General features: G+C 38.8%; 1 protein-coding gene across 3 annotated transcripts; it reads left to right on the top strand.

Annotated features, from left to right (window-relative positions):
- The first annotated feature begins 243 nt into the window (after positions 1-243).
- ATAD5 (ATPase family AAA domain containing 5) lies at positions 244-15844 on the top strand. 3 transcript variants are annotated; one of them, XM_064728750.1, is made up of 24 exons: positions 244-372; positions 1253-3030; positions 3373-3460; positions 4154-4318; positions 4496-4634; positions 5099-5183; positions 5646-5827; positions 6256-6413; positions 6662-6815; positions 7040-7333; positions 7504-7600; positions 8128-8210; positions 8300-8445; positions 8567-8717; positions 9174-9344; positions 9530-9645; positions 9729-9822; positions 10053-10117; positions 11012-11192; positions 11867-12054; positions 12341-13173; positions 14225-14389; positions 14580-14635; positions 15592-15844. In XM_064728750.1, exons 1-24 carry the CDS (start codon positions 301-303, stop codon positions 15714-15716), a joined length of 5586 nt encoding a protein of 1861 aa, XP_064584820.1. In that variant the 5' UTR covers positions 244-300; the 3' UTR covers positions 15717-15844. The 3 variants fall into 3 exon arrangements, with proteins under 3 accessions (XP_064584820.1, XP_064584822.1, XP_064584821.1); XM_064728752.1 differs by having other exon boundaries at positions 7040-7162; XM_064728751.1 differs by having other exon boundaries at positions 14580-15703.
- Positions 15845-16068: the final 224 nt, after the last annotated feature.

Consider the following 16068-nt stretch of genomic DNA (forward strand, 5'->3'; position numbering starts at 1 on the left):
AGCGCGCGTCAGTAGGTCCGTGTCATGTGACCGGAACAACGGGCGGCTATTGGTCAGGGGGCGCTGGTCACGTGGGAGCGAAGCGAGGCCCCGCCCCCCGTTTTCCGCGCGGAGGATCCGAATCTGGTCCCGCGCGCGCTTTTACCGCCCGCCCGGCGCGCGCGCCCGTCAGGCGGCGCCATCGGGGCCATGGCGGCCGCGCGCGCCCCCCGCCCCTGAGGCAGCGCCCGGGGCCGAGGGCTCCGCGCTCCCCCCGCCCCGAGCGAGCCGGGAGGGCTCCGCGCCCGCAGCAGCCGGGGCATGGTGGGCAGGGTCGCCGTGGCCGCGGCGGCCGCCTCTCCCGTCCTCCCCGGGAACGACGGAGACGTTCAGGTGGGGACGCGGGCCGGGGTCGCGCTGTGAGGGCAGAGAGAGGGGTCGCGGCTGGCGGGGGCGCCCCTTTGGTGTTCTCTTCTTTGGCGTTCGCCCCCCTTTGTCATTCGCCCCTTTGGCCTTCGCCCCCCTTTGGCGTTCTCCCCTTTGCCGTCCCGCCCTGGCACGGCCCGTCCGGTGTACCGGGAGCTGTGAGGGGCCGCCCGCCCCCGGCCCGGGCTCCCGGGCGCTGCTGACGCTTGGCGCGGCCCCGCGGGCCCGGCTGTCATTGAACGCGTTCGAGGGGCTTTGGGAAGAGGCGTTTTCCGCTTCGGAGGGTTTCATTTCCGAGGAGTTCAGATTCTGGTAAACCGGGAGTTATGAAAGTCTTTATGAGCCAAAGTCTTTCTTGGAGCTGTAGAAGTAAATGTTCTTTCATGGTTTGAATCATTATGCGAGATAAAAATTCTGTTGTGTTCATTTTCTTCAAGTACTCTTAAAGGTACACTGTCTTCCTAAGCTGTGTCAGATATTTACGGTAGGATAGAGATGTTGGAATTCCCTCTTAAATACTCCACAGATGCTCTGGGGAACATCTCAAGGTTGACCATTGGAATTCACCCAGACTTTCAGACTTCCAGTATTGTGAAATATCTGCAGAGCTGTTCTGAAGACCCTGTGATCCCGTTCAGTTTTGACCATCTCAATGCTTCAGAACAGGATTTTTGTTTATCTGAAAGGACAGAATATTTCAGGCTTAGATGGCCCTTGAAAACATGGAGATTTAGTTGATGCATGCCCAGTCTGAGCACATTAACATTAATTTTTGTCTTCTGAAAAAATTCTATATAAGTCATCTTAAGTTTTTTTAAAACTGAGATTCGTGTTTTACCTTTTACAGCCATGCAAGAAGCGGCGAGAGGAAGATGCTTCTGCAGAAACAATCACAAGGTATTTTTCACCACTAGCAAAACCAGTGGACAAGGCATTGTCATCACCAAAATCCAACAATATCTTGGATTATTTTAAAAAGACATCTGCAACTGAGAATGCTGCATTGCCAGTAGGAGCTGGAGAAAATAAAACACTGTTGGACGCTGATGAGAAAGAGTGTAAATCATCTTTCAAGCCATCTTTAAAGCGGAAGAGAAAAGGGAAGAAAGGCAATTTAAGTAATATGCCAAAAGAAATGAAAGAATCTGAGAATGACCTTGAAATAGAAATTAGTAGTGATGACAGCAGAGTAACTACAGGACTGCAACAAGACAGTAATGACTTTATTGCTTCTTGTACTCTAGTGGACAAAAAATGTACAGAAGAATTAGCAGAAGATAATGATCAAAGAGAGAACTTCCCAAACATTATCCCCTCCAGAAAAAATGCAAAAAACTTTGGTTGTGAAACAAATGGATCAAAAAATAGGTTAAAAAAATCAAGGAAAAGGAAGCACAAAGTAAATACTGATTTGTCTGAAAGCTCTTTATCAGAAAACCAGATTAATGAAACATATAAAAAGGAAACTGAGGAGAAGGCAAATACAGTAGCAGAGTGTGATGCTGCTATTGGTGATTCCAGTTTTGAGGTTCATATGGATGATGGGAGATCCCAGGTAAATAATTGCATAATAACAGTGTCATTTGAGGACTTCTTGAGAAGTCAGGGAGAAAATAATGTTGAAGACACAAAGCCAGCAATGGACACTTGTGGTGCTGCAAATCAAATGGACAAAAGTGATGGTGTTAGTGACCCAGAAAAGTGTGAGGAATCCCAGCAGCTGCCACTCAGAACAGTGACTGTGCTTGCACAAGTTCATTCCATTCCCCCCAGACTACCTCCCTCAAATAAGGAGCAGAAAGGCTCTAGGAAAATAGCTTCCATTTTTTTGAAGCAGAAAGGACGTGTAGGGAAAAGAGAAAGCAGCCCAGCCCCCTTGGACAGTGAGCAAACTGAACAGGTGACTCAGAAAAGAAAATCCAACGTTGTTATTGAGGAGGAAGAATTGGAGCTGGCTGTACTGGAGACTGGAGGGGCAGATTCTCTGAGGCCAAAATGTACCCAGGAAGAGAAGCATCAGTTCATGAAAGCTTTTAGACAGCCAACAGCAGATGGAACAAAAAGTGGAGTTAAAAAGGCACCTGGAAAACAAAAGCAAACTGCTGCCAAGTCGTCAAAAGAAAAAGAGGGATCTGAAGATCTTGTTCCTTCAAATAAGGGATTAGGAAGCGGGGCACCAGAAGATTTGGTGGACAAATGTACACATTCTAAACCTAAAAGCAATAGAGCTAAACCCAGAAAATCTAACAAGGTTCAGAAAGAAGGAAACAGAAGAAAGAAGGCTTCAGAAACTAAGGAAAATGATGTCTCAAACACCAGCACTTATATTGGAGAAGAGGATTCAGGTGCTAATGTTGTTACCGTGGAAAACACCTTAGATGTAATAATTTTATCAAGCCCAGAAGGGAATGAGTTAAGGAGGAGTTTAAGGCAACAGAAAACCAAAACATCAACAAATGTTACACCTAAAAAGCCCAAGGCTAGAAGTGCCTGTTCTGCAGATGAATTAAGTGCCTGCCCATTAGAGACTTCCACCCCAAAAGCACACAGACAATCCTGCCAGAAAAGCAGCATGTACAGAGCTGAGGTGATCACTGTGCCCTTTGATGGCAGCAGCCCAATAAGGTAAACCTTTTAGAGTATATTCTGCCTTTTTGCCCATTAATTGTATGCAAGTATTTGAAAATAAGACATAAAATAATTAATTTATAATATCAATATTATCAAAGTTGCATGGATACTGATCATAGTGGGTAAAAATAGAGAGGAATCAAAGCTGACTATAAATGTGTTTGTACTGAGACATCCAAAAACCCCCAACCAAACAACAAAAAAAACTCATCCTCCAGTTGGGGGATTACTTCTGTTTACAGCACTGTATTTTTAAAGGCTTTTGAAAATTAAATTGAGAGTAACATTTCCATTCATTATCCAGTAATAATTTAATAATATTTTTTCCCCAATTAGAATGAGGTTTACACGTATCAGAGCAGCTACAAAATCAAATAAAGCTGAAGCAGTGAAAAATGAAGAGTCTCACTCCAAAAACTCAAAGGTAATTTATGTAACAATTGGTGTCAGTATTTTGTCATTTCCTGTATGGGTATAATTGTGGTGTATTCAGTATTGTGTCATACAATATGACACTTCCCTGCTGCCCTATGGAAAGGGAATATACTCTGATTTATGATGAAATTTCAGATCTTAAAACATGTTTTATTAGTAAAAATCCACCTTTCATGACAGAAAAATTCCGTAAAATAGCATGCTCCTGTGCTGCAGGTTCTCAGGATGGGACACAGAAATGATGTGGCATTTAGTGCCATGGTTTATTTGACAAGGTAATGATTAGCCAGAGGTTGGACTTGATGATCTCAGAGGTTTTTCCCAGCCTAAATGACCCAGTGATTTGTGGTAGTGTTTGGGCACAGCAGAACAGCTGAGACTCAAGAATGTCTCTTGTTCCAATTTTTTCATGTTCCAAATTTTTTCACAGTTCCAAATTTTTCATGGAACTGCCCATATCAGTTCCATGAAAAAACTGGGGATCTTGCAGGGCTTTCACTCCCTTTGGAGAACTGTGATATCATCTTGGTTTGCTTGTTCTTTCAATTATTTCTTTTTAAACCAATGAAATTTTGCAACAATTACCTATTTCTATGAAAGTGAAAAATTCTATTTGCATGCAAAGTACTTAGTGAAGAGTGCTATTAATTGCTATTTCCGTTTCTTTGTTCTTTGTTAACAGATAAGCTCCACTTCTAAGAACAGATCTAAAGCAAAGCAGCTGATTGAAAAAGCAAAGGCCATCCAGCAGAACAGATCCAAAGGGAGTGAGGACTCAGCAGCTCCTGTCAGGCGCTCGTCTCGACAGCGAGCTCTGGCTGAGAAGAAGAAATTGGAAGAAAGTGATGTAAGGATGTACTTTGGGGGGATATTTTTATATATTTGTTATTGATATAAGCAACACAAATGATTCCTGCTTGGTTCTTCACAAGAAATGTTTGCAAGCCAAGGTAGATATCTGCAGTGTATTAATAAAGGAGGAGAAGCTGGGTTTCCTTTCTTACTTGATTTGCTTTCCCTCTAGGAATCAGTAATAATTCTGGGTTCAAACGTGGACAGTGTCACTGCTGCAGAGCAGAGTGGGAAGGAAAAGAAACTTCGGAGCTTAAATGATGTTTTGGGGAAGAAGCCTAAAACCTTGAAGGTTGCAAAGAACTCCAATGGTAATAAACACACTGAATGAGTTTGTTTTTTATTACAGAGACATTTTTATTATTGGCTATTGTAACTTTATTTCATAAAGCTGCCTTTGCAGTATATTACTATTTTTTTCTGATTTATCTTGTATAATATTCCAAAATATACCTTCCCTTTTTATATGAATTAATACTACATGTGTTGTTTTGCTTTTTCTTCATTCAGGAAAACTGTTTATTTGAAAAATTGTCAACATATACCATGTATTGTTGTGTCTCCTTTTTTTCCCCAATGTTAGAAAATAGCATCTGTACTGAGGAAATAATTAGAAACAAAGCTATAATGAGTTTTGTTAAAATACTCAACTTTCCCTTAAGAAAAGGAGATTCCCTGATGATGTTAAATGGAACATACAGGTAGTGAACACAGAAGCAAGGTTAGAATCTTATATCAGTGCTAATCTAATAATAGGTTTTTTATCTTTTTAAAGGGAAACTGGGATGTCAACCTTCCTGCCTAGGCAGAAATGCTCCAAACTCTGCAGGTGAACCAATTGTGATCTTTGATGAAAGCAGGTCAGTTGTCAAGAGTGCAGTTGCTTAAAAATCAAAATACATTCCAAGGTTATTTTAACATTCTCTCATTTTACAGATTTAAACACTGAAATGTGCTATAAATATTCATTACTTTTATACTGATTAATATTTTAATCCACTTGCAAAATTTTAGGGTTTCTTGGAGAATTCCTCAACCATTTTAGAACCATATTGGATGTCTGGAAATGTAGTTGGTGACTGATTAAAAAGAAATCCCAAATTGCATATAAAAATACAAAACCAAAGAGAACTTTTTTTAGATTAAAATTTTTAACACAGAATTAATTTCAAACTAACCTCATTAAAATTAATTTCAGCAGTTTTGATAGACTATTTTCAACTCATTTGGAAGAGAATGTCATTAAATTCAATCTTGCATAGCTGGAAGTTCTACTAATTCTGTCTTCTTTTCTTTCTTTTTCTTTTCTGTTTTCATTAAAGCCAAGATGCATCTGAAAATTCTCAAGATGGTGATCCATTCAGAGCAAAACGTGAATTCCTGAGGAGTGGATTGCCAGAGTCTCTGAAAAGGCAGATTGCAAAGAAGGCAGCAGCCATGGAAGCATACTCCCTTGCAAGCTCCTCTTTTAAGCCTGTTGTCCATGTGCAGCAGAAGGATGACTGTAAGCTTGTGTTAAACTTTTGGGTTTTGTTCAAATGTGCATAATCATTTCTGAGGAATTTGTGCAGAAAAGAAAAAATTTGAACAGCTTAGGACTGGAATAGTAGGTGGGAGTTTCCTCTTGTTTTGTGTCTGAGTAAGAGAACAAAACTTGAAGCTTCCACTGAGATGTTTTTGAATACAAAATTTACAAATTAAGTTGATGCTAAAGTAGACTATACGTGCATGGGTAAGGATGCAAAATTCTTAATATTTAGTCAAAAAAGTTGGTCTGTTAAGTTCCAATTTGGAGAATAAAGATTGTGTTGGACTGATTTGGGTAGAAACCATTTCCTTCTGACAAATGCAAAAGACTTTACAGAAGATAGAAGACCAGCCCATTTCCTTTCCTTAACTCTTGTTTTGTTTTTGCTGGGGGTTCTTTTGTAGGTTCTCCAATGTGGAAATTGCAATCACCATCATGTCCTCTATTAACTAAGCTGAGGGAACTGAGTACTGAGGTCACCAACATCACAAAAATCACTCTCTCACTTGGTGAATTTTCCACTGTGAATTCAAAACGAACGGGAAATTGTTCTGCACCTGTGGTGAGTACTTAAAATTCAAATTGTTTTGATATTTGTTTGGAGTTATGTTTTTAATAAATCCTGTTGTTTGAATTTGTTTCAGTCCTGTAGTTTGTTGGGGTTTTTTTTAATTTCCCTGTGTGTGAGTTACCCATTTTGCATCTTACCATTAGACAGTTCTCATCAGTTTCTGTTAATCTCTGAATTTAACAAGATATTTCCAAAGCATTCTGTGTAAAGTTTTTGAGTAATTTGTGTGTGTATTCCAGCTGTCAGGCCACCGACCAGCTTTTCCTGATGCATTCAAGAAGGATTTGCTCGATGAGATTGTGGCTTCTAATCCTCAGTTTCCAGTGAGAAAATACTACTCCAGGTTCCTGAAAAAGCAAACACAGCAGTTGGCTTTGGAAAACAGCACACAAGGTTAAGAATCTATGTTGAGAGAAAACCACCCTCACTTTCTCTGGCATTAAAAAACAGCTGAAAATTTAAAAAAATATAACTGAAGGAATAATGCTGTTGGAAATACATTGATCCTCACATTTTAGATTGTTTTGAACAAATTCTTCAAATACAGCTTAAGCAAATGTACAGTAGTAGTGGACATAGCCTGAAATTTTAAATTGATGCCATTTTTTTTTCCTTAGAAAGCAGAGATGGCACTGCAAATCTTGAGGTAACTGAGAAACATCCTGACAATTGGAAGGAAACAAAGAGGAAAAGGAAAGAAACAGAAGAACGCAGATCAAAAAGAAGAAAACCACTGGAAGGTACAGAGACTGAGATGAAATCAAGAGTTTCCAGGAGCCTTATTCCTCCCATATCTGGAGAAAAACAGGCAGAGACAGGACAAGCCACACACTTGGGAAAAAACAAGACCCAGAAACCAGATAGTGTGACAGAAGGCAGGGGTTGTTTGTCAGATCCAAGTGCACTTTCAGGTCAGTGCATTTCCTGTCTCATTTTAATCTTTCCATTGAGGAAAGGTATGTGGGATCTATGTCAGCTTTCCACTGTGATGCAAAAATCCAATCTAGTCCTGATACTCTGCTAGATGTGATCGAGTTTATTGCATGAAGAACTTTAAAAATGGACAATATTTTTTCTGTAGGTGTGGAAAAGGAAGACATGCTCTGGACAGAAAAATATCAGCCTCAAGATTCCAGTGAACTTGTAGGGAACAAGAAAGAAATTGAAAGGCTACACAGGTGAGAAGTTGGAACATGGATCATTCCTAAAATAACTCAAAACTTCATGTTACTTGGCAATGCTCAAGTACTGAGAGAGCAGTCCTTGTCTGTACTTCCCTACAAGCATCCTGATCATGGCCTTGCTGTACTTTCTGCTTTTCACAGGAATTCAGCACTAAATTCCACCTAACACTCTGTGCTTGCAGTTCAATTTTCTGTGTGTGCTTAAGTCACTGGTGTGGCTCTTACACAGAATTGAAAGATCCATCTGACAAAACAGCTCTGAATTATGAGTGAATAAATAGTTCACCAAATGACTTGTTTTTATACTGGTCAGCTCACAGAATGTAGAATGAGAAAGGGAACCTTTTCTACAAAAGAATCAAATCCTGAACGTTTCTTTGCTTTTATCTGAAAGGACTTGATAGATTTCTGTGGGGTAACAAGTGGCTGATGTCCCCTAGATTTATGTTCTGTTCCATCTTGATTTGGTTCACTTAATTCACCAGCAATTTTTATTCTTGTTTTCATTCTTTCCTTTATAGTTGGTTAAAAGAATGGAAAAAGAGAGCTGATTTGGAAGAAAAACGAAATCAGAAAAGGGAAAAGGAGGACAAAGAGCTAGAAGGTACTGATAGAATTAATATAGCTTCTCTTTTGTTGAAAGGTGGCAAAAAATAACAGTAATCCTTTCTTTTCTTTTTAATAATTCTACAGATTCTTTAAGCAGCCTTGACTTTAAAGATAGTAAATCTGATCTTGAGGAAGAGACGACCCTTTGCAATACAGTTCTGATAACTGGCCCACCAGGAGTGGGGAAAACTGCTGCAGTGTATGCTTGTGCTCAGGAGCTTGGGTTTAAGGTTTGTGCACTTCTTTCTTAGTGCATTTTTCTTATTTATAGCTCATGATACAAAAGCATTTGTAATACAAGATATTTACAATTTCATTTTCTTTCTTTTTGTAAATGAAATACCATTGCAGATATTTGAAGTCAATGCCTCTTGCCAGCGTAGTGGGAGACAGATTTTGTCTCAGCTGAAAGAAGCTACTCAGTCTCATCAAGTGGACAAAAAAGGTGTGAATGCACACAAACCTTGCTTTTTTAACAGTTGTAGCACTACCAAGTCACCAAGTAAGTGTTGTGTTCTTATTTGAGGTTCTTTATTTGGTCTGAATTATGGGGTGGGTTTTACAGAGGGGAGAAGTTTGTTAAAGACTGAATTCCCAAAACAAATTTTAGATATCAGTTGTTTTTAGAAAGAGCAGATTTAGCTTACCTGGCCATAATAGTAAGAACTGGTCTGTTGGTTGACACAACTACAGACCAAATGAAATAATGACTTTATTAAAATACTGACTCTTGGTTACGTTATTTCTGCAGTGGTGGAGCAAGTGCTGTGGCATTTGAATAGAAAGTTGAACAGAAAGCTTTTCCTATAACAAGAGAAAAGGAAAACAAGCAAAAACTCAGCAGAGTAAACCTGTATTTACCATAGATAAAAAATGGGTTTTACTTTAAATTTGTCTGAGAAATATCAGTTTGACATTATATCTCCAGATGAAATTTAATATAAAACATACCTTGCAGAAAAAATGTATTCTCCAAAGAAAGTCATTTCTCCAAGAAAACCACCACTGTCACCCAAAGGAGCAGGATTAAAACGAAGCTTGCCCTCTAAAACGCTTGCAAACTACTTCAAAATTTCTGCCAAACGTAAAGATGCTGATGGAGAAGCAACATCTGAAGAGAAAACTGGAGGTAGGTATTCCTTTTTAATAATGAATTACCTTTGGAGGTGGAAATGCTACACCTTGTATGGAGCTGTGTGGAGAAAAGAACAGATTCTCTAAGCATTTGATACATGAGGGATTTTTGAAGCCAATATCTGGAAAGCATTCATGGTTTCACTCCTCCTCCCTGCTCAATTATTCATCCATCTGCAGGAAATACTCAGAATTCACTGGAAGTAAAGAAAGATACTCAAATTACATCAATAAACAAAGAAGAAGGAGGAGAACACAACAGGAAAAGTGCAACTTCTCTCATTCTTTTTGAAGAGGTAAAATTCAGATGAAATGTTCTGTGACTGTTCACAGCCTGTAACTGCTGCTCAAGCTGTTGATGCTATGTTTGTTTCTGTAGGTGGATATAATATTTGATGAAGATGCAGGATTTCTAAGTGCAATAAAGACATTCATGGCAACTGCAAAGAGACCTGTGATTCTTACCACCAATGGTGAGTGGGGTTTGTGACAGTAATTAGGCTTTACAGACAGAAGAGCCACTTCTAATTAGAGGCTGTAAATGGGGATGGTTGAATATTGCTCCTAAATGCAAAATTAAATGAGTGGAGACTGTAAAGCAAGTATTTGAGTGTTTGAATAAAGGTACTGGCTGCTCTAATTGATAAAGAAAATAACTAGGTTTGACATAATGTCGTGACAGTTCACTGATCTCTCTTTATAGATCCAACATTCAGTTTAATGTTTGATGGCTATTTTGAAGAGATCAACTTTAAAACCCCTTCCTTGGTAAGTTTGTGTCTGGAAATGCAGGTACACCCTTAGCAAGTAATTGTCAGCTGATTTCAGTTTGAAATTTAAATCTTGGGGTAGGTTTCTATATTTCTGTTGTAACATACTTGTTTGATCAGAGACAGACACGTTTTTGGGGTTTATGTAAGGGTGTGTAGGATGTATTTATCTTTTCATGTAGGAGCTGTTTTACTGGCATGGAAGATTTATTTTCCAAACAATTTAGTAGTACTGAGAATTACAATAAGAACATCATTTAATCAATTAATTTAGTTTGTAGAATGTATTTAGATAAATATCTGATAGCTCTGATCTGAAGCTGGTTCATTCATTAAAAACTATAGCAGTTATTTTAGAAGTATTATGGGTTATTCCTTTAATACAAACACTAGTGTTCTGTGTAGCAAATAGTTTTATTTGCAGCTATGTATTAGGTGAAAAACCTAAATAAATGAGAATCTGAAGGACCTAATTATTGAGAAGGGGAAATTTCTTAATGTGAAACAGAAAACCTGTTGTACTTCTAGGCAACAGAGTTAAAAGAAAGAATGCAAGAAAAACCTTCAAAATGAATATAGTTCAGTAAAAGCTGATCACTGGTGATAAGAAGCAAGGTGTAGGTAGCCTCAGGACCACAAGCAGAATAGGTTTGTGTGTTTGTTTTTCATTATTTCTAAATTGAACTTCATTCTCCGACATAGGCTGCATAGATTGGGTAGCTTGCTTTTCCTTCCAGGTTTTAATCTAACTGTAATCTAATTTAATAAATCAATCTGCTGTATTAAAAGGCAAAATGTATCACAAGCATAAATAGAATAATTTGCTCTTGTGTGACTTGGTGCAGTGTGATTGAGGAGTTGTTTCAGTGGTCTGTGTGTGACTCTTGTTTAGATGAACTCTGTGAGCTTCCTCCAGGCTCTGTGCCTGGCTGAGAACCTGAGGACAGATGTGAAGGACTTGGCTGCTCTCCTGACCACAAACAACTGTGATCTCAGACAAAGTGTCCTGTGCCTACAGTTCTGGGTTAGAAGTGGAGGTGGATGCTTGAAAGAGAAGCATTTGGCACCTCATGGTATGTTGTTTTAATTTCATCTTTAAAAAATATCCATCTGTTCATATGAATTTGACTAAATAGAAGCATTCTTAGACATGTATGAATAAATGGTAACTTCTTGTAAGACTCCTAAATTTGGAGGGGAATGCTTCTGCTATTTTTAGCTACTTCAAAGCCTTGTATTAATGCATAAAGAACTTAATTTTAAGGGGTTTATTGCCTGTCCTTATGGTACTTAACTATCTCCCTTTCATGGCGTGAGTAGCAAAACCAGGCAAAGAATGGAATCAGTAGTAATTTTCCTCAGTTTGCAGTTCTTTGTCCATATAGCTGCTAGGCAATCCACCTAGAAGAAGCAGAGCTGAAAAAGGGATAAAAGTGGCACAGCTGGCAAGCAGGCAGGGGTAGGGACTTGATCCCAAAGGATTCAGGAGGAGTTTAGGGGTGTGAGGGAGGGACAAGTGAGACACAGCCTCCTTCAAAGGCTGCCTGGGAAGCAGGAGAGCAGGTTGGTAACGCTGACAGCAGCGATGTGGGCGTGGGGATGTCTCATTTCAGCTGCTCTGTTCCTCCAGCACCACAGCAAAAGGTGACACAGCATCCTTTGTGCCAGGAATTGAGGCAAAGAGGTGGAAAATCAATTTAATCATGCAGTTGTTCCCTTTCAAGTAAATCCTGTTATCTCTGTGCAGGAGAAGAGACAAGGAAGGCAGATAATGTCATTCATCCTGCAAAGTCTAAGGATTCCAAGGTGGATTTTTCTCAAGCTGATGATTCACATCTTCAGGAGTTTCCAAAATGTGATACAGGCTGTGTAGAGACGTTGCTTGGCCTTAAGAACATCCTCTTGCCTTCAGAAGATTTGTTTACATTTTTAAAGGTACTTTTGTAACTGACTTGGTAATACTTTGAATGATTGCCAGATAATTGAGTGCAACCATCACCAGGAATGGCATCATCTTAGAAGCAAATCTCTGAAAAGGTTTGTTGTAGAAATTAGAGAATTCTCTGGTTAGGTACAATCTGAACTGGGGTGGTCTACAAGCAAAACAGTCCCTGACTTCATAAGCACTAAGCCAGGAGTGTGAGATTTTCTATAAGAACATTTTATTTTTAAGAAATTAATTTTAATATGCTGATAAAGCTTTCATGTTATTATTTTACAGCACAAAATCACAACTATGGAGGAATGGAATAAATTGATGCAGCTTCTCACAGAATTCCAGATGAAGCATGTGGATTTTGTGTATAGCAATCTTGAACTTATTCTTCCCTTACCAATGCAAGTTCTGTCAAACCAGTCTGAAGCCTCAAAGTCTATACTTGAGAGGACTACTGTAGTTTCCTCAAAAGACAGATCTACTAACAGTTCTGGCTCTAGGAAGAGTAGCCCTGGAAAAAGGTCTAAAAAGACAAAAGCTCAGAAAAGGCTTGAGATATTGGATGATAGTGACTTATTTGATTCTGAGCTGAACTATTCAGCTGAATTCATAACTTTGCCATCAGACAGTCCTAAATCATGTGTTGAAGTGAATAAAAAGGAATCAAAGTTGTTGGTGCATAAAGAACAAAAAGAAGTTAAAACTAAAACCTCAGTAAATGAAAGAAGGTCTGCAGTTGTTTTTCAGTGTCTGAATTCACTGACTGAGTTTGTGGAAAACATGTCCTTCCTGGATTGCTGTGTAAACACGACCACCAGGGAGCCACTGGAGTTTTCTAAAAGTGAAGATTTTCATTGGACAAATGCCAAAATCAGAAATGGTCTTTGTGATGAGTTCAGTATAGAAAATACTGATTGGTGGAGCTCCCAGAGCTGTAGTGAAATAAAGGCAGCTATTGAAGCACTCAGCTTCACTAAAAGTTCTGTTAATATTTCACAAAATTTGGAATCCTTTTCAACTACCAGTAAAACACCTGAAAGTGATCAGCTGAAGGGACTTACTCTGCCTCTCTCAGACACAAGGAACTGCATATCCTTCAGTCAGGCAGCTGATTCAAGGTAAGACTTTGTTAATATTTTGGAGTGTAATGCAGTTATTTGTCAAGCAGAGCATTTCCCAGGGTGCAGGACTGTTTCAGATTTGATGTATACACATTCATACCACCATGACACTGCCTGAATGTATTGTTCATTGTGCTTTTACAACCTTAAATTAACTTCTTGTCAAACTGCAAAAAGTGATGTTTCTTGAACAGCCTGACTCTAATGTTGTTAAGGAATGCTAACCTTAGTGGAGTTATTTAAAAAATGGACAAACAGCACCACCTCCCCCAAAAGAATAATAGAACCATAAAGGAATGGCTTTTTCAAGAGAGATGGGATTCTGCAACTACCAAATGTCACCTGCTCATACTGAACTCAAGTTAAGTGTGTTGGTAGGTGTTGCTTGATGAAGACCTAACAGAATCCAAAGTAAATTCTTTGTAGTAATTTATGCTAACAAAGAATAACCTTTAATACATTGTAAAAGCCCAGAGCATGCTATCAAGTATGTCCATGAAACATTGTTTTAAACACAAGCAAGTCATCACAGGTAAAACTGGCACAATGGGTATTTAAAGCTCATTCAGGGGTCTGAACAGGAAAATGGCTCAGAGCCTTTCTTCTGTAAATCAGTACCCAGAGGAGCAATGGCAGAATGGATCTGACCATGCATGCTGTGACCAGATTTATGTCATGGGTTAGACACTGGACCTGACACTGACAAATACCAGAATATTTATTTCTGAAGACCACAGATGCTTTCAGTTGTGGTTGTACTGAACCTCACATCCATTTCTAGACTGAAGAGCTCACCAGATCAGACTCCTGATTAAGACAAGAGCTTTGGCCAAACAAACTGCTGGTCCTGATGTTCCTGTCCAGGTGCAGCTTTGTGATGCTGTGTGAGCAGCACACAATTAGAAGCTGCAGACATCTGATCCATTGGGATGCACTTCTGGATACCAATTTAATGGAGTTTTAAACCAGGGGCTTTGATCCTAAAGAAATAAGATCATCGTTGTGCATTCTTGAATAAGAAACAATAAAGCTTCGTTCTCTGTTTTAGCACTCACAAAAAAGCACAGAAGAGGCTGGCTGTCATCAAAACTGTATTTTCCAGAAGTCCTTTAAACCTGGGCAATAAGCAAGCCAGTACCCTCGAATACCTCCCCACTCTCCGCAGTATCTGTAGGTCTGAGAAGCTTAAAGAGCAAGGGAAGACTAAAAGAAGGTAAATTTGAGTTTTCCTAAATCTTGCTACATTTAATTATAGAAGGTAGTTAAGGATTTTAATAAAATATTTTGTCAAATAATTCTAGGCAAGGAAGGTGGACATTTGTCTCGCAAAATAATAAAAGTGTTGCCTTATATTTGGAAGTAACTTTGTTCCTTTAACAATCTTTTTTACTTTTTTTTAATAGGTTCTTGCATTATCTTGAAGGGATTCATCTTGAAATACCCAGGCAAACGATAAATGGTCTGTCTTTGGACTTCCCTTAAAATTGCCAACTCCAGAAATACTTTGTGCCTAATGGTGGTATTCTCACCATAGATTGTTTGGGGTTTTTTTAATTACCACATTATTGTACATTCAGAGCCATTTGTATATTAAATTTTTATAATTATTTAAAATAATGTATATATCTATTGTCATTATAGTGCTCTCCACAGCTGAAATGTGGGTTTGTTTGGTGCTTGTCCAGTGAGGGCATTCATAATATTAAATGCAAAACTATTCAGTGGGGACTTGTTGCTCTCTTTCTCTCCAATTTGTGGATCACATAGCAAGAAGTCCTTTTGTAACAACCACTTGTCCCAGCTTCCACAGCAAACTTGCTGTTTTCTGAGGAGACTGTTTGTTCAAACAAGTTTGTTTCTGAATTTGCAGTTAAAGTGATAAATAACTCCAGGTGGGAGGGGGCACAGAGAGGGTGCAACAAATCCTCCAGAGTCTAAATGACTGAAAGCAGCTCTTCACTTTGACCACAGGGAGCAAAGTCCTTACAAAGCACTCTGCCTCAATGTACATATATCTGTATACATTCCTTTCATTGTTCACAGCTGTCAGATCTGCATGTTAATCTCCTAAAAAGGTGGAGAAATTATTACTGTAGCTCAACATGGTCTCAAGAGATTTAGGCAAGATTTTGTAAATAGCAATTATCCCAGCATTACTTTGGGTACAGGAATATTTAACTACTTCTAGTCTTGTATATTGTGTTCCATTCTTAAGCTTCTTTTTTTGTATTTGACAAGACTTCAGCCTGATTATTTGTAATTGAATCCGTTTTTATACAACAATAAATTTTTGAGACTTTGCTACACTCTCAATGTTTCTATTGCATGGAAGGTAAAAGTCCTGAAACATATTTTTTAAAGTATTTTAAAACTGGAATTAGTTCAGCCATGTACTTTTCTGCCTTTTCTTTGCAGTTGGACTGTTCCTGTTCCTCAAACTGAGTCAGACTGCTGCCATGCAGTGGTGCTCCACTTACCTCAGTAAAAACAAGGAAGGCATTTCCTGGTTCTGGTCTCACCTTACATTTTCCATGTGTTAAAGATGTTCAGGAATTAGAAATATTTATGGAAACAGTAAATTATTTTAAGCTTCTGCATTGTAAATCATCTTTATAGTTTACTCTTTCCATTGTCCAGAATTATCAAAAAAACAGTGGTGGCTGTTAAAATCTTCATGGCTTGATTTTTTGTATCAACAGTCTATGCTTCTCCTGTATGATTTGTAAAAATAAATAACATTTTAAATTTTTTAAAATAATAAAGTAAAAGTGTATCTGTTCTCTGCTTTCTAAGGCCACTATCAGTCTAACTAGATTACAGTGAGGACCTCCATAAACCAGAAACAAGTCCTATAAAGCAGTATTTTGGGAAATCAGGGATAATTTGAAAGGC

This window comes from Zonotrichia leucophrys, chromosome 18 (assembly GCF_028769735.1).
Source record: "Zonotrichia leucophrys gambelii isolate GWCS_2022_RI chromosome 18, RI_Zleu_2.0, whole genome shotgun sequence".
NCBI classification, from domain to species: Eukaryota; Metazoa; Chordata; class Aves; order Passeriformes; family Passerellidae; genus Zonotrichia; species Zonotrichia leucophrys.

What these genes read in the sequence shown, in the direction of transcription:
- ATAD5 (XM_064728750.1), top strand. Translation starts at nt 301, where the DNA reads ATGGTGGGCAGGGTCGCCGTGGCCGCGGCGGCCGCCTCTCCCGTCCTC. An exon ending in GTGATCTTTGATGAAAGCAG is followed by an intron (nt 5,184 to 5,645) that starts GTCAGTTGTCAA and finishes TTTTCATTAAAG; the next exon opens with CCAAGATGCATCTGAAAATT. An exon ending in GAAGCATTTGGCACCTCATG is followed by an intron (nt 11,193 to 11,866) that starts GTATGTTGTTTT and finishes ATCTCTGTGCAG; the next exon opens with GAGAAGAGACAAGGAAGGCA.